The sequence below is a fragment of the Engystomops pustulosus genome, chromosome 11, assembly GCF_040894005.1.
Source record: "Engystomops pustulosus chromosome 11, aEngPut4.maternal, whole genome shotgun sequence".
NCBI classification, from domain to species: Eukaryota; Metazoa; Chordata; class Amphibia; order Anura; family Leptodactylidae; genus Engystomops; species Engystomops pustulosus.
The window spans coordinates 78,129,448-78,148,594 of record NC_092421.1 but is presented as its reverse complement, the minus strand read 5'-3'; the positions used below and the strand labels follow the sequence as shown (position 1 = coordinate 78,148,594).

The 19,147-nt window shown below is 38.5% G+C and overlaps 1 protein-coding gene across 4 annotated transcripts in view; it reads right to left on the bottom strand.

The window, feature by feature from the left end:
• LCOR (ligand dependent nuclear receptor corepressor) overlaps window positions 1-19,147 on the bottom strand; it is a 53,662-nt gene that overhangs the window by 15,491 nt on the left and 19,024 nt on the right. The window contains exons 1-5 of one of the 4 annotated variants that reach the window (XM_072129727.1): window positions 16,138-16,194; window positions 15,065-15,144; window positions 14,304-14,436; window positions 13,612-13,902; window positions 12,934-13,030 (exon numbers count right to left, since the gene is read on the bottom strand). In XM_072129727.1, the coding sequence (XP_071985828.1) occupies window positions 12,934-13,030; window positions 13,612-13,852 (338 nt within the window). In that variant the 5' untranslated portion in view covers window positions 13,853-13,902; window positions 14,304-14,436; window positions 15,065-15,144; window positions 16,138-16,194. Of the gene's footprint in view, window positions 1-771; window positions 11,388-12,933; window positions 13,031-13,611; window positions 13,903-14,303; window positions 14,437-15,064; window positions 15,145-16,137; window positions 16,195-19,147 lie in introns of those variants that run through there. The other 3 variants (XM_072129728.1, XM_072129725.1, XM_072129726.1) reach the window with 3 other exon arrangements.

Here is a 19,147-nt window from a genome sequence, read left to right as displayed (position 1 = left end):
TGTAAGAAGGCATCTAGACCCTTCCTGAAGCTCTCTGCTGTCCCTGCTGTGACCAGCGCCTGAGGTGATTAAACCTAGTTTTCGCCACCATATTTTTTGTACGGACCATTCATATATTTATATAAAATAGTATCCCCTCATAGTTGTCTCTTTTCCAGACTAAATCAACTAGATTTATTTAATATCTTTCCTAATAACAGACCCTCCATACCCCTCATTTCTGTGGAATAGTTCAGCCAAAGGAAGCAGTTTTTGGTCTGAATAAATAGCCATTTCTTAACACACACACGTTTCCTGCTAAATCGGTTAAAAATACTCAAATGCAAAACGAATATATGTTAATTTTCTTTAAATCTAGGTGTGACCTCTATCAGAACCCCTCCCACCAAAACCACATCTCCTTTACTATACATTTTCAACAATGACAGGTGAACTTTAGTATTTGGTATGTGCACTGTTTTAATCTCCTGGCATGTACTCCAGATGTCAAATTTCTGACTTTGATCCCAAGGTCACCCATGTAGAAGAAATTTAAAACACATGGTATACATTTCTCTAGCGGGCTGCATCTGTACTGAGTAACTTAGTTGCCTACATTTTAGTAGGGCACAAAAGCAAAAAATAATTATAAACTCCATGTCCCAAACTAAGACCATTTCTGAATTTTCTTTACCATTTTTTTTTTTTATTTCTTCTGTCCAACATTCCAGCCATACTTTTTTGTATTATAAATAGTACATATCATTAACAAAAAAACCCATAAGATTTTTTTCACAACAAATTTATTAGAAGAATAGTGGTTTTGAAAAGTCTAGCATCCAGTGAGAACTACCATACACAACATTACAGCTGGGAATGTATTTTTTTTCGTAGTTTTTAAGATGACATGGTCAAATAATACAATGGAACCATTAAATTTTTTTTCTTTTTACACATGCACGACGACAGAATCAGCGCTTTCAACATACAATGCAGAAATAAAAATAAATGAACCACATGGATTTTTTTTTAAAGTTTAAAAGTACTTATTATCACATACAATAAAGACATTTCTTATTTAGTCCAGTCAAAATCAGAACTGCATTAAAAAAAAAAAAAAATTATGTAGTGCAATCAAACAAAAAAAAAAAGCAACTGTGATCATAAGTGCTCTACTACATAAGACATTGATCATATCAAGAACAAAAAAAAAAATTAATATCACACAGTACAAAAAAAAATCTGTAAATAAATATAAACTACAGTACAAGAGAAATATTAAATTATACAATTCTGTCAAACTGTAAACAGCATATTGAAATGAGGTCAATAAGTGTGTAGGGGGGGTTCCCGTTTGGACACAGGTTATCCAATTACCATAAATTAAATATGTTGAGTAAAACATTAAAAAAAAAAAAAAAGTAGTCATCACGCAGAATAGAAAATAGAGTTCATCGTAGCAAATATGGATTATCAGGCCTCGCTTTAGAGGGGAGCTTCAATAACTATCCATTAGTCTTAAGTGCCTATCATCGGCAGAGGTTGGCCATACACATTAGTTCGCTGGCAGACACCTTTCCAAAACCCCCGACACACACTCATGCTTACATGCACATCAGGGGAGTTAGGAGGCCGCCATTCACATTCGCTGGTCAGATGGATTTGCTAAAAAAAAATCGGCACATTTTGATGATATTCATCTAATGTGTATGGTCAGCACCGGTTGTCGGAATACACAAAAATCTGATTCTCCTTTTGTACCACGCAAAAGAAGCAAATACAATTAAAGACCATGTTGAGCTTACTTTTGATAACTTTTAGCTTCTTAATATATATTATGGTCACTTTTTACTTTATTAAAAAAAAAAAAAAAAAAAAAACAGGAACCCCCGTGCTATCTGTTCAGTAGTTACTGAGTATACAGAATGCCACTGTAAGTGTCTGAGGCACTGTGTGCTGAGGAGTTAATATGCAGCTTTCATAAACCGTTTGGCTGAGTTATACCTGGATACCTGAAGTGAGGTTTTTTTTTGTTTTTTTAAACTTGACATTCATCAAGGATGTGCTACAAGCACGTCATAAAAAGGAAACAAAAAAAAAAATAATAATAATAAAATTCACCCAAAAAATAAAATAAAAATCACTGCTAAAATTTAAGTAGAGTACAAGTACCTGAATCAAGTGAGTAGTGAGTAGAGTGTCCCTGAGGGTTTTAAGCAGTGTGTACATATGTTGAATTCCTAAGTTTAACATTTTAGCCTGAAAGCAACAGCAAAAAAAAACAAAAAAAAATCCCAGAAATTCCATTAAGCAGAGGCTACAAATTATGCAAGAAAACATTAAATGTCTATTTTGTACAAGTTTTTTTTTTTCTTTTTTTAAATCTTCCTAGCAGCAGTGAACTGCTGTACAAATACTTCCCATCTGTATTCACATACATGGGAGTCAGATAAAACATTTACTTTAAAAATTATATAAACATTTATAACCCTGGAGGAAAACAAAAAAATTAGTTTACAATCGAATGCATTCATGGGCTGGCACCACATAACTGTATGCTGGTAGAAATACACTAGTCTACTCATTACCTGAAATAAAATCCAATATCTAGGAATTTCATGTGCATCAACTTGACCCCCCCCCCCAAACAACTAAAAAAAACCTGCACTTTTTGTGGCAAATACCAGTCGGAAAGTTGGGGAGCTTAGTAAAAATACTTATTATGGGATTATTTGCGTGGATGTTGGTTAGAAAAACATAAAATGCAATTTACTTGTCATTTTCTTAAAGTCCTGAAGTCAACCAGTCATTGGTTTCCTGCTAACCCAACATAAGATCCCAAAAAGGGATATCCCAGATTACATTACGAGACAGCGTGGAGAGTCCGCTTTGTGGCTTCTCCCAGTCCCCTGACAAAAAGCATAAAAATCGGTCAGAAGACTCGAACTTTACCCGAACTTTACATTTGGCATCCTTCGTAACCCAGGCATATTGTTTGATACGTTGGATACACCTGGCCAATCACAGCCATGCCTAGCTGCTAAGGGCAGCCCACCAAGCAACATGTCCAGGCTCGGGCATCTCCCCTGTTCTCTAAAACATTGGCTGCCGTTGGGATTTATTTTTTTCAGACGTTCAGGCGTCATGAAGCTGATAAATTATACAAATTAACTTTTTATTATTTAATTTGTTACAGCTTAAGTTACTAACCAAGCATCCAACATGCCATATAATAATTAGATCAGTATTCTAACTTGAGTGGTTTTAGTATGAGAAATATAAATAAATAAAAATCTAGATTAGTAAAATCAAAAGACATATTATAAACAGTGGCAATCTCAGTGATAACTCCATTGAGGAGTGGATATATATCAGTGCTGAAGTAGAAAAAAAAGTGCTAATAAAGCTCCTCTTTCTAACTCAACAGGAACTGGCAAGTGCTTTCTAAATTAATCTAATAAAAAAAAAAAAAAAATATTAAAAATTAAGAAAACTGAATATACTATACTACTTGCATTAGTAAAATGCCAGACATGACTGGAGCGATCCCCCTGTGCACATGATGCAAATGGATCGACTCAACAGAATTCTTGAAGTTTTTTAAACAATTTCCCAGTCACCCGTTTTAACTTTGGAAAAAAAAATAATAAATGTACTAAGGTTATAAAACACTTTACACAAGCGTAGCGCAACAAGCTGTAATCTATTATATAGACTTTTTTGGCAAATACACCTGTAAGCACATCTAGCATTGGTCCACTGACAGAATTTGTAGCACGGTAAATTTAAAAAAAAAAAAAAAAAACCCCTAAAATGGCTAAATAACCAAATAGTCATTAATCAAGAGGATGGTCTTATGTGTTAATACTTACATGCTAGACAATTCAGTGACACAGCAATACATTCCCTCGCCTGCATATGGCTCTGTCGTAAAAACGGCTTTATTGAAATTGCACTACTCTCCCTTAGCAAGAGATTTTAGTTTTTTTTTTTTTAATATTCAGTTTTTCTTTTTTAAAACAACTCCATTACTTGTTCACTCAACTTAACCTAACCTACAAGTTGAAAAATAAAGTTAACTTTGAGGTATGGATTTTATCTGTACATAAAAATAATTCAATTTTAGTGATCTTTAAAATAATAATAAAAAAAAACAAATAAAAAGTGACACCGTAGAGAACTAAAATATTTACAGTAGTTTGTTAACCGGTAAGTGATCTGTCACAGAAACTTAATAGCCTGTGTATTCCTGTTGTATAGGACGATGAACAAAAAAAAAAAAAAAAAACACTCCTACAAAAAGGCAAAGTAGGTGTTTCAAAAAGTATATACATACAATTCACAGATAAGATGGCAATCCGGATGCAGAATTAGTCATATCAATAAATGAATATGGAGAAAAAGACGTATCAAAATGCAGAAATATGAACAACTATGTAGTCAAAAGAGGTATTTTGTGTTCCAAAATAGTGGTAGCTATATCAGTAAGCCAGACTCGTGCTTTACTTACGAATCGCTTGAAAAGAAGGTCAAAAAGGTAGATTTTGTTGTAGTGAAAAACTAGATCATCGTACTGGGTCTATTATGGCTCAGAATAATAATTTAAAAACCCTTTCCACTGTTGCAGTTACATTGCATATTTCAGTCACACTGATATCAGTGCTAAAAACTCATTTTTGGGAATTTTATCGATGTTTACCTATAGTGAAATGCCACTTTATAAAATGGCAAAAAAGAAATATTTATATAACATACTGCAAGTCAACCAGACTCGAACAATCGGGATATAAATCCAAGTAAAAGCTAATTTGTGTACAGGATTCCTTAACATCTAAGACTAACATCTGAGCACTGGGAGGTTAAAAAGGAGGAGGGGGAATGGTGGCATGCACATCAAAGTAGGAATGCTTAAATCAGATTCGAGTTATAAACAAGGTGCACCTGAATATTAAGACCGAAACTTTACAAAATCTACAAGATAAAATATAAATCTTTTGAAATAAAATCAGCAGCTTTTTCTTTTTTTTTTTTAAAGGTTATGAAATATTAAAGGGACCATTAACTCATGCGTTAAGGGTAAATAGGATTAAGGGAATTTGTGGATATTTTAGATTTTAAACTCTGCAAATGATTACAAAAAGTTACCAATTACCTTCTAGATTTCGCCACATCTTCAACCTGGTTTAAAGTGGGTAACTTTCATTTAAAAAGCTCCACTCACATTGGATGGTAAGTGGTGACATCATGTGACTGCTATGCTAATCACTGGCATCAAAGCCAGTAATGGCTCAGTCATCAGAGAAACCAGAGCACCTGAGCTGTAACTGGGGATTCGTCCAAGTGCAAACTGACCGCATACTGGCTTGACGTCATGCACTGAGCAGTGATGGGAACAGGAATCTGCATCCTAGTGATTTATGATGCAAGGAGTCGCATCCCAAGCACTGTTCTTAAAAAAATATATATATATCTTCTAGAAATACTCATCTTCGCTCCTCTTCACCTTGATCCCGGTGCTAGTCTCAATACCCGGGATCACCTAGAAAAGAAAGTTATAATTAGCAGCACGGAGCGCCGGATGTCTGCTAATTAGGCACGCCCCTGCATGATGTCACATGAGAGCTGTGAATGCACACCACTCACATGGGAGAGGGAGGTGCTGGGGCGTGCATAATTAGCAGCAGACATCTTGTTCCCATTTTCTGTGCTGCTATTTGTAAGTTTCTTTTCTAGGTGATCCCTGCGTGTCAAGACTAGCAATGGACAGCGCCGAGATCAAAATGGAGATGAGGAGAGGGGGGGAATTTTTTTTTTTTTTTTTCCCCCTTTCATTTTTTAAAGTGGTCTATGAAAACCTGTCAGCACACTAATGTCAGATTTGTGGCCCTGCCCTAAGAGATACCCCCCCCTGCTGGTATTGGTTTCCACAGCAAAACAAAAGCTCACACCTGTCCCTGCAGCAAACACAACTTTTTGTAAATAATTTGCAGATACCTTGTGATCCTGAAAAGGACCTTTTAATTTTGCGTTACAAAATAGTAACGTCCATTTTGTTTTTGTGTCAGAGCAAGTGCCCTGTGAATAAAGCTCTTGCCGCCTTAAACATTTCTCCTGCACAAAAAAAAAAGTTTACCTGAACGTTTAGTTACAGATTTGAGTGGAATGCTTCTAAACTGACAAAATGCAATACAATCTTCAGGTCACAAGTTAGGTAAGTGGTGATACAAAGGTTAAAACGTGTTTGGTATATATTTATATATAACATGTTAGAAAACAAACTAAAAACAACCTATTTACAGAGTCTCCTCTAAACTACAAATACTACACATGTATCACTTCCACATTGAAAGGTAGGCACACAGTTTCACCAGGGCTCGATTGTCAGAGAGAAGAGCAGAGGGGTTGGCAGTAACACAAGTACAGACACTGACTACCTGAGGTTGTACTATTGTTCACGTTATGTCTTTTTAATAGATTGAATCATTTGGGAAGGGTGAGGGAGTAGGGTGTATCTACCAGTGCAAGACTACAGGCAAAAATCTAAAATATTATTTGAAGTACTGCAGTCTAAGGGCTCATTCATGCGGGCGGTTTTTGAGTAACCATGTTTTTTGCTGATAGCATACTGACGCAATAATTTATTTGCGTCTGTTCACATGTCTGTTTTATTCAGTAATGTGCAGACTGAGGGAAAAAAATAGCATGCACCATTTCTTTTCCCCCATGCAGACCACGGACATCCATGAATCAACTGTTTTTTGCACATTACATGTCTATGTTTTTTGCAGATTTGCTACAGACATGCCCATCTGAATAAGCCCTTAATTTAGATATGAGTGAACACACTTAGAAGTCCATTCACAAAGAATAGATATGCTGCAGTCTTCAGTCCTGAATTGCTGGCAGAGCCACCACAATATTACAGAAACATATTCTCTCCACTATAGAGAAGATTTTAGGTCTGCACTGCACTGTGTTAATTTAATGTGCCCAAATCACGACTGAGTTTACCCTGTGTAAAGCACAGGCACAAAAATCTAAAATGAGCAAGGTCTACAAAGTAGGAATGAAAATTGGTAATTAAGATACTACATGTAATATGTATATTTCCTGACAATCCTAAAATTCCCCTACTAAACAATTGTATTCTCTGGCTCTTTAAGAATCACAACATAAATTGGAGTGAATGTGTTCTTATCGCTGGAGCCGTGAGCTATCCCATCCCTTCTGGTCTTTGGCTGTTATGTGATTGGCAATCAGATCTACTACAGCATCTGAACAGGACGTCAATTTTCAACCCTTGCAGACTCAAATCCAGCCTTAAGCACATAAGATGCTGTGTCATTTGCAGGTTATGATTGCAGGTCACATAACAAAGAAGATCCAAAAAGAGCACATTATGTAAGAGCAGCTTTTGTAATTCAAGTTGTTTTGGTGCAATAAAATATATGGGTGGGACGCAGAATTAAAAGTGATCTAAGGCTCACTTCAGAAATGCAATTCAGGCGCAGCAGGGAGGAATTTTTTCCAAACACATTTGTGTTTGGACCTCAATGCCTGTGATCGGTAACATGCACCACATACTGCATTGTTCCCGATCCCAAGCTGTCTATCAGTCCTGCTGTACACAATTTCAGTTGTCCCTAGACAAGACACTAACTTCTGGGGTCGGGGAAGCCATCTTGGATTCCCGCGTGACAGCGTGGAGCTGAGATTTCTGGGTCTTTCTGCTCTGAGCCTGTAGCTCCGCCCCCTGCACAGAGTTCAGAGACACTCACTGATCACTTCCTGCCAGGACATCTGAATAGAGAGGAGCTGCAAACTACAAGCAGCTAAGTGATCCAGGGTAAGGGGGAAGGCAGGCACATAACTGAGAACACAGATGTAGCAGAGCTCAGTGTAAAAGTCTGTCAGCCTCTGTCTGATCTAATGAATCTCTGATCTGTCTCATCTCTTTCTATGTGTCAGTACAATGTCAAAAGCCAGATGAAAGTGTATATACACCTGTACACTGATAATCCAACCACATTGTCACCCCACGGAACCAGATGGATCATAATGTGTCTGCTTAGAGTCCGCACCGACACCCTAGAATATAACACTGAAAAGCCTAGGGAGGGATAGGAGCTAAAACAGCAATAAATCTGAGTAACATTGTAAAGTAAGGGATTAAAATGATATATATTGTGTACACATCACTAGGGGATTGATATGTGAGATTTTTCTTTTCATGGGACAACCCCTTTAAATTGTGTTTCTAAAGCCAGACATAGGTCTTTTCATTCTGCGTCTCACCCATATAGTCTACATATGTACCGAAACAGCATCCAATGCATACGTTAGATTGACCCACCCCATTCAATATACCCGCAGCATTTACATATTAATTGGTATGAACGATAAACCCAAATCTCTGAGATTCATCCTTAACCTGTAACTCTAACCATTGTCTTGAATTCATAGGGTAAAATGTTTTGCAAAATCTTTCAGAACTTCAACATCAGAATTAGGTCAAACGTGTGCCTCCGCTTTCATGTAAGAAGATACAATTCTCAAAAAAAAAAAAAACAGAAAAAGAAAAACCCCTAGCAAATAAATTCATCTATGTTAACATTGCAGTGCAGCGATCATGTGGCGAGCTAGGCTGCCCATATTTAGTCTTTTTAAAGTATAAACCTATTTTACATCTACCACTGCATACAAGTATAAAGCATAACAAATATAGTGTTAATAAAAAAAGGTTTTACAAATGGTGCAAGTAAGACTTTCACAGAGCAGGTTTGGAGCACAACAAGCTCATAGAGGAGGAGTGTCTATAAATGTATGGAGAGCAGAGAGAAAGTAGAAAAAAAAAGAAAAAAAAAAAAGTACAAAACTGTGTGGCTCATGGAGTGCTTATAAAAGAACAGTTACCTGAAGAGAGACTGTAAATGCTGCATATACACTTGTACACGGCAGCTTAAAGATAATCTACACCGGATAATGATTGACTATCAGCTTACATTATGACTATTATACAGTAAAATCAATCCTAGCAAACACACTAGGCCCAAGGAGTGCCCTTCATTCCTGAATTCTGAGGAATAATAATGAGGTTGTACGGTTATGAAACCATATGCACCAGATAATATCACAGTAGTAAAGTGTGTGTGACCCCTGAAACCTACAAGTGAGAAACCACACAGTTTAGCATCTAGGGAAAAAAAAAAAAAAAAAATCAAGTAAAATTTACACATCTGTATATTTAGAAAGTGTGGTATTTCCAGAACTCTGAGGACTCTGTGTAAAGCAACATCTCCAGAAAGAGTGAGCTAGTATCATAAGGCTACTCCTTTTAAAGTCACCAAATCCATCCAGAACATTGCTTTATCACAAAGATTTAGTGTTGATCTGGAAATCGGTCTAGTTTGAAGGTAGTGTATACAACAATATCCTCTCCCTGTAAGTAGAATGGCAGGTAAGCCAAGTTTGGGATAGGGGGAAGCAGTCTAGTGTTATGTGTAGCCTATCTAAACCTACAGAAGAATATCAAGTTCATCTTTAGTTGCAATGAAATGGTTTTCAATGGTCATCGCTGGAGTGTTGTGAAAATATATGTGTACCGACACATACAGAATTTTTTGTTTCTTAAATCCACCAGGGAAAAAAAAAAATGTATAAATTTAAATAAAAGTTTTAAAACACGTGCACACCTGTTAAGATGCCTCCATGCTTCCTGGCTGTGCAGGACGAACACTTCCCTGCTCTGGAGAACCATTAAACTCAAGAAATGTAAAGCTCTAGTAATACTCTCTCATTTGTAGGTCAGATACGTACTGCCGTAAGGCCTACCCATAACCACGTTTTGTGCTCTTTGCACACTGCCACTCTGAACTAAAGCCTTTTCTTTTGCATTCTCCGAAAAAAGTAACAACCTCCAAAAGTTACGTGAGGTACATTCAATTTTTCAGAAATCATTTTGGCATAAAACACTTAAAATCAGACTTCTAGGAAATGAATTGTTTAAATATCTATAGACGGCTTTTTTTCTAAAGTAACTCCTGAATTTTTTTTTTTCTTTAAAGTGGACTTGTGTTTCAAATTTTTTTTTTTTTAAATATACATCAAGAACACGATACATGCCGGCTCAATAGTTACGAGTCCATGTTCACATGTATGGGTTCTCTTGCTGAGGTAACAATTCTCTATTGAAAATAAAAAGCATGCGTAAAGGCCAAATAAAGTATTCAAGGGTTGTACTGGGCGTGAGGAACTGACAAATCTGCCTGACTTTGAGCACTAAGTTTTCACCTGGTAGAGGTCTGTTAGGAAACTGCCTTAAAACGTTTCACAATAAGTTAAGCAGGTGTAAAGTGTGCTGTGCATCAGAAGACAGAAGTGCTTGCCCAGTTTGGTTACAACTCATTTCCTAACTTAGGACTTTACAACATGCCTATTCATCTTTAGATTCATTTGCACTTGACGACGCCTCCACCTCTTCCTGAGGTTCCAGTTCACTTTTTACTGCAACATCTTGTTCTTCCAACCTCATTAGTTTCAGCTTTTTCTTTGGAGGATTTTTTAATGTGCCTAACCTCTCTTTGACTTTGTACTCCAGTGTGCTATGAGGAATCCCATAAATGCTTTGCGCTTTGGAGACACTCATTTTGCCATTCATGACAACAGCAATCGCTTCCTCCAATATCTCACTGTTATACTGTCTGTATCTCCCTCTTTTTTTCCTTGGTTGTTTAGAGCCGGGGTCTCCTTCTTGATCTGAGGTGGAATATGGCTGTCCAGAGGTAGACTGCTCAACATCTGAGCTCCAGGAATCAGTGGTAGTATCCAATAAATTCCTTCGATTTTGCTTTGGAAGGATAGTCCTTAATTTTTTGCTAAGTGCACTCTCAGTTTGTGAACCCATTACCAAAGAGCTGTAATTGTAAAGATCCCCACTGCGGGACTCCCAAGACAAATCCATGCCACGGACCTGTGGAATTTTTAAATCAACTGGAGAAGAAAGGCCCAATTCTTTTTTAATTTCATGTTTGTTTGGAACATTTTTCTGAAAAGCATTTGCATTTTCTGTGAGAATAGGCAGGTCACTGATGTTGCTGAGTGCGCCATTACCCCTATATTTCAAACGGCCAAAATTTAATTCATAGTGCGGTTTTGCCCAAGAAGCTTCCCTGGATAAGATCAAATGTTGTCCTTGATTCTGCAGTCCAGACGAACCATGGCTGGCAGCTGCTGAAAACTTTCTGCTATGCAATTCCTCACTAATCTGCAAGGAGCGAGCCAATGGCACTTTTAGAGGTGTGGAGTGGCCATAAGTTTCCCTGGTTGCATCCAGCAAACTTCTTGGAGGCACCCCATCACCACTGCGCAGAAGTCCATCTGGACGGTGCAGGCTGGGTCTCCCAGGTCGCCTAATTGGATGGAAGGAAACTGATGTGAGCAGAACTTGCACAGGTAGGGAGGGATGGGTGAATGGGGCCACTCCTTTATTAGAAGGCCTTGCTTGGGTAACATCACTTTTTTTTGTATTCTAACGTTAACTCAGCATCAGTTTAACAAAAAATAAAAGGTTCACAGAAAATAAAATGAAATTTTATGGGCAAAAAAAATAAAACAAAAAAAAAAAAAAGCTTGATCTTTGGCTGGGTTCACAAATTCTTGTAGAAAAAAAAGATAAAACGAAAAACAAAAAATGTCTTGCGCAACAGTCTGAGTAGCACTTTGATTTATCAATAAGGTTGTAGTGGTCAATCCCTTTAGTTATATACACAAGTGATATATGTGACGTTACCACTAAACAAGTACAGTAATAAAAGAGTAAGCCGCTTTGAACACAATGCAATCTACTTTATGAAACAGTTATACAGTGCCTGCTGCTCACATCATTATAGAGGTAGAAAGACATCAAGAAGAGCCCATGTCCGGAGACAATGTGGCCAAGACCGCTTTAAAAGCGGCAATTTTACTTCAAGACTGAAGAGAAAAATGGCCTTACACATAGAAGTGCTTTGTGAAGTCAAATAATGTGCACGTAGCAAATATATATTTTGGAAAAAGCACATAAAAAAACCCAACAAATCAATAAAGTTATATCAGGTTTTGCAGTTGTATAGTCAGACCATTTTTCCCCTTGAAAGAATAGATTTGATAGGTGACAAAGGTATGATTTAGATGGTGATTGATCATATAGGATTTAAAAGACATGATTTATAACATTGGAATGCAAGATACATGGAGATAAAACAAAACACAGACCATATGGACACTTTCTTCAGCCATTTGTAAAACACGATTTAGTATAGTCTCACTTAAGGAATCTCAAGTCAGCTGAATAGTCACTGCACTGAATTTAACACAGCTGAAACTAAAAATTTGTAGAGACTGCTAATGAAATTGAAAATGGATTAATATTGAAAAAATATTGGTCAATCACACTAAAACAGGCTGTGATGAAGACACAGGGATCACTTTGAGTTTAGAAATTATGAAGCCAAAACAAGAGACTAAAATATTATGAAAAATAAATTTTATATAATTATGAAATTATTATAAAATAAAAAAGGTAAAATCAAAACAGGGAGGGGAGAGGGGGGGGGGATAAGACAAAAAGGCAACTAAAGATACTCAATGTGTTTAGGAACACAAATTCCTAGCCCCCAAGCTATAAAAATTTTATTGCAAGGTTTGACAGCCCATACAATTCCGTAAAAATAAAAAAAGGATAATAATTGTAATAATATCTGTGTGGGTAATGTTGCAGGTTTATGCAGTATTGGTCATACAATGAATGGGAAACAAAGTAAATGATTTCATGAACACGACACCAATTTGAAAAGTGAATTTCATTGCTTTAAAAGGATGAAGGGTATAAATCACTCAAGTTTTTGAAACAGATTGTGATTTTGCAAGTGCAATTACAAAGGAATATAAAGAATGTGATGAGACGATGATACTTACCCATTCCCTATAGTGTTTGAGGTACTTGGAGAAATAGAGGAATTCGGGCTACCGGAACAAGGACTCTTTTTAGTGGACAAGTCAAGCACTCCATCTGCTGAAATAGAACAAAACAAAGCATTTACGTCTCCCTTTATTACAATATCTAATCACCATAGTTACAAGAGAAAGTAAAGAACCGGTAATTGCGCACAAGAAAAGAAAAGGTGAACATCCATGGCCATCAGACGCTTAATTTAATGTGAATTATCCATAATCTCTTGAATGTTTGCAGTCAGGTGACAAATGGAAAGCCCTTTATTTGCAATAGAGGAATAAAATAATATATAGATACATGATAATCTTTTCTTTCAGTAGAAGAATTCTTAAAGTACTTTTTAGTTTGGTCCCTGCAAATTTTTAAGCACACTATACTTTTTATAGTCAAACACTACCCTTTTCATAAAATGCAAATACGAGGGAAGCCAATAAATTCAGGTGAGCATATATTACCACATATTATCCAGTCACATGCAGTGCCAGACAATAGGCAATATATGTTATACCTCAAGTGCAATAACCAAACAACAATATTCTATTGCTCTGGTTGTATTTTCATGATGCAACCACAAAGTAAGAAAACCAGACAGTTGTGAACTAAAAGCATTAGAAATGTAAGAAATTTGTAAACCAAGATACCTTGCTCACAGGGTTCTTCTGAATGGGGCTTCTTGACAGTGAGGTCTAAGGGTGAATCTTGGTCAGCCATCAGAAGCTTGCTAAGCACAGGATTTTGGGTAGTGGCCGGGGGAGGTGAACTTTGTCCAGAGGGTGATTTCGGCAAGCTTTGGTTCTTTGTGCTGTTGGGCGGGCTGGAATCCTGAGTAGAGATATTCTTTGAGGTATATTCAGCAGCAAACTGTCGAATCATTCGCTGCATGATCTCGCGAGCAACTAGGGGAATATTAGGATCAGAGATCCTAGGGCTGTCTGGATTAATCAGGGGATTCGGGTGTTTGAAGGAAAAAAAACCAAAAAAAACCCATAAGTATCATAAGAATAGTTTTAGAGACGTTTTCATTCAAAAGCTACATTGTATCAAGCAGCTCTATAAATTACAGTGTATACACCAAAAATTCCAAACCTTGTGCCACGTAACTTAAAAGCAGGGATTCAACCAGATACTGAAATCATGCATAACCCAAAGTGGACTGGTTACTATGGATGCACAGCTTGAGAACACAATTAAAAAGCCTCAAGCCACTAGCAAGTAGCGTACTAAAGCCACTAGTATGTATTGCATGATTTAGTTCAGTTCAGAGCTGAAATGGCCCCATGCTGCCAATCAGGTCGGTGAACAAATTCATATACGAGAAACTATATCCACTGACCTTTCTTGTAAAAGACAGCATTGATGAATTCTTCTGCTTGCCTTTCTAGTCGGATTATCTTTGCTTGCTCTTGTTTCAGAAAGTTCTCTTGTCCGTGTTCATTAATTGTTTTTTGAAAGCCAGCTAAATGCTCCTGGAAAAAATAAATACAATGGCTTAATAGGAAAGTTATCAAAAGTTCCACTACATTAACAACATAGTGCAGCATCCAGATGCAGATAAGTATATGTATGATCCACTAGGATGGGGGAAACTATGAAAAGTGCTAAGGAAAAGAGATACGAGGATTGGAAACCTGAGAGCTGCTCCCTCCCACCTTTCCCTCAGTCAAAATGAGACTTCAGTGCTGTAACGGCAGTATTTGGAGCCCCGCAGTGTTTTACATGGTACATTCTAAGTACCGCGTATGTCCTTGGTATATAAAGCCATCATACATTTAGACCCTAATTGATGTGTTTTTGTTTATTTTTTTTAAGCCTTAACTCAACAGTCTTCAAATTAAGTTACCTTACTCCCTACACCTCCTCCCCTCCCTAAAGTAGCAGGCTACACCAGTGTGATCTCTCTGATGGATGATAAATCTGGCTCAATAAAAGACTGGCTTGCCTACATGTGTCCTACTTTGAGACACTTTCACAAATTTGGCCCACAGTCTTCCCGTTAAGTTTATATAATGCAAACAAACGCGGCTCCTTAGTTTTCGTTGATCAAGCAACCACTTTAAAACAAAAATGCATATATCTGCCAATACAATTTAGTACCTTAACTTTTTCTCTTCTTAAGCAGCAGAAAAGGCAATTTTCATCAAAGGACCAATCACATACTCCTGCAGGTTCACAATCTGTAACATGGTGGGGGGAAAAAAAAAAAAATCAAAAACTGTTAAACCGTTGCCCTGCGCAAAAACTGTAACAATGTAGACAACTTGTGTTACTAGTCAAGTCCTTGAAAAGGGAAGTGGAGGTGAAAATAAATGAAACTTCCTTGTCTTGGTTCTAGGTTTTTTTTTTTTTTTTTTTACACAGGTCACTTTATAACATATAGTTCTATAGAACACATTCCTTTAACATTCTGTGAATGTAAATGAGGAAAGTCCTGCAGACATAATTTACTTAAAGAGAACCCGTCATGCAAAATAACCCCCTAATCTAAACAGATTTTCATAAACTGCCATTAAAGAGCATTGCCTCTATCCCCTCATTGTCCCTCTATATGCCTGTAAACTTAAGCAATGAGGTCCTAAAGCTGTATGCAAATGAGTTGAATTGTCCATTAGCATATTCAAGCTGTCCAGCTTATTCATGAGTGGGAGGGACAGCCACACCGCCAGTGCTTGACTAACAGCCTGTATAATGGTGTGAGGTATAATGGTGTAATGGCTCCTCCATGTGCTTCCTGGTGCTGGCGGCCACGCCCCCAGCAGCCTGTGTGTGTATATGTGAAAGATACAACAGCTCCAGGCAGCCATGTTATAGCAGAACATGTCAGGTACTTGTGTAGCTAATGTCAGCAGATAAAGCACAGACAACAGCAATGCTTTACTACACATTACACACAGACATGAGCAGGGGGAGGAGAGGGGCGGGGTGACATCCCTGCCTGTGACCAGCCTCATTTACATAATAAAGAATAGACGATTTTATAATGATTAATGTATGAAATAACTAGATAAACGCTGTGATGGGATCCTTTGAGCTGCTCCAACAGGTAGAGGTAACAGAAATAGTGACAGAGACCTGATGACAGGTGTCCTTTAAATATTTATGTGACAAACTCCAACAGTTATTATATAGCTTAATATAGTATTCCTTACTTTTTCAAATTATATATTCACCTGTGTTGACAGGTGTTCCCTCCCCAATGCATTTTGTGGACAGTTTCTTTGCATCTTCTCAAACAATTCTTTACATTCTGTCAAAGGTTATCCACAAGATAAAGGATTACATTCTAATAGATGGGAGTCCAAACACTATATTATGAATAAGACATGGCCATCGAACCTAGGATAACTACTAGGTGGGGACTTTTGGGGGGACAAGTCATATTTTCCATTGGTACCAAGTTGGGCTCCACACAACTTTTTGATGGTTTATTTTATACTGCTGTAGGCGAAAATATTACATTATAACATGGTATAGATTCCTACTATGGCCTCCATATCATAAGTGTTTTTATGATTCTGCAAATACAATATTGAGGTCATTTAATAATTATATTCAAAATTATTTAACTTTTTGTTAAAGTCACATTAAAGAACTTAAGTAAGCAATCATTGATTTACTCTTCTGTGTATTGTGTCTGTCAGAGAAATGCTGACCCTAACAGGCTCTCTGGAAGGGTTACCGTATTTTTCGGACTATAAGACGCTTCTTACTATAAGACGCACCCCAGATTTAGGCTTCCAAAAAAAGGAAAAATATATTTTACACCAATTAAAATATTTCTGTCGGTTGCACTAAAGCACAGCGCACACAGACATACATTTACACACACAGCTCACCTATACGCACACTCACACAGCTCACCTATACGCACACTCACACAGCTCACCTATACGCACACTCACACAGCTCACCTATACGCACACTCACACAGCTCACCTATACGCACACTCACACAGCTCACCTATACGCACACTCACACAGCTCACCTATACGCACACTCACACAGCTCACCTATACGCACACTCACACAGCTCACCTATACGCACACTCACACAGCTCACCTATACGCACACTCACTCAGCTCACCTATACGCACACTCACACAGCTCACCTATACGCACACTCACACAGCTCACCTATACGCACACTCACACAGCTCACCTATACGCACACTCACACAGCTCACCTATACGCACACTCACACAGCTCACCTATACGCACACTCACACAGCTCACCTATACGCACACTCACACAGCTCACCTATACGCACACTCACTCAGCTCACCTATACGCACACTCACACAGCTCACCTATACGCACACTCACACAGCTCACCTATACGCACACTCACACAGCTCACCTATACGCACACTCACACAGCTCACCTATACGCACACTCACACAGCTCACCTATACGCACACTCACACAGCTCACCTATACGCACACTCACACAGCTCACCTATACGCACACTCACACAGCTCACCTATACGCACACTCACACAGCTCACCTATACGCACACTCACACAGCTCACCTATACGCACACTCACACAGCTCACCTATACGCACACTCACACAGCTCACCTATACGCACACTCACACAGCTCACCTATACGCACACTCACACAGCTCACCTATACGCACACTCACACAGCTCACCTATACGCACACTCACTCAGCTCACCTATACGCACACTCACTCAGCTCACCTATACGCACACTCACACAGCTCACCTATACGCACACTCACACAGCTCACCTATACGCACACTCACACAGCTCACCTATACGCACACACACACAGCTCACCTATACGCACACACACACAGCTCACCTATACGCACACACACACAGCTCACCTATACGCACACACACACAGCTCACCTATACGCACACACACACAGCTCACCTATACACACACACAGCTCACCTATACACACACACACAGCTCACCTATACACACACACACAGCTCACCTATACACACACACACAGCTCACCTATACACACACACACAGCTCACCTACACACAAAGTTCACCTATACACACTCACTCAGCTCACCTATACACACTCACTCAGCTCACCTATACACACACACACACACACACACACACACAGCTCACCTATACACACACACAGCTCACCTATACACACACACAGCTCACCTATACACACACACAGCTCACCTATACACACACACAGCTCACCTATACACACACACAGCTCACCTATACACACACACAGCTCACCTATACACACTCACTCAGCTCACCTATACACACTCACTCAGCTCACCTATACACACTCACTCAGCTCACCTATACACACACACATACTTCCCCCATTCCTCTTCTTCTCACCCTGTCCCAGCGCAGCATGAGAGTATGAGACCTGCAGTGATGTAAGAAGCATGTGATCAATCACATGATTCTGACATCACCGCAGGTCCCGTACAGTAGGACTTCGGGGAGAGGTAAGAGCAGTGCGGAGGCTCTTCTCTGGGAGATCGGGTGCAGTTCTGGGCAGCACCCGATCTCCCTTACAGAGGTCAGGAGGGTCTGGCAGTGCTAGATCCTCCTGACCTCCGGACTATAAGACGCAGGCACATTTTAGCAAGATTTTTTCTTGCTAAAAAGTGCGTCTTATAGTCCAGAAAATACGGTAAATGGGAGTATAGAGAATGGCAGGCCTGGGGCCTTTGCTAGGCAACTGATTATTGCATAATGCAGATGGGTCAGAAGGATAGTCCTCTCGATCTAAGCGCTTGGATATTAAGCACAGCATCAAGGGTTTAACTCCCAGGACCAGAGGTCTCTGATTCTGGCTGTTACAGCTGGAGTCCGATTATCAACCACAGCTGGAGGGATCCTGAGGATTCTGGCAGGGCCTGAAATTTCTCAATCATGTCACTTACATGTACTTCATAAAGCCCGCGGTTAAGACATTCAATTGTGTAAATGTACATGATGTGCAGGGCATGTATGCAAAGTGACAGCTTAAAGATCTATATAATCACAGAAATTCAGTGAGAGAAGGTGCTGCATTCATCAATCCTAATACAAGTACAGGCAGTCCCCGGGTTCCGAACAAGAAAGGTTCCATAGTTTTGTTCTTAAGTTAAATTTGTATGAAAGTAGAAACTGCATATTTTAATAATTGCAATTTTTTTTTTTTTTT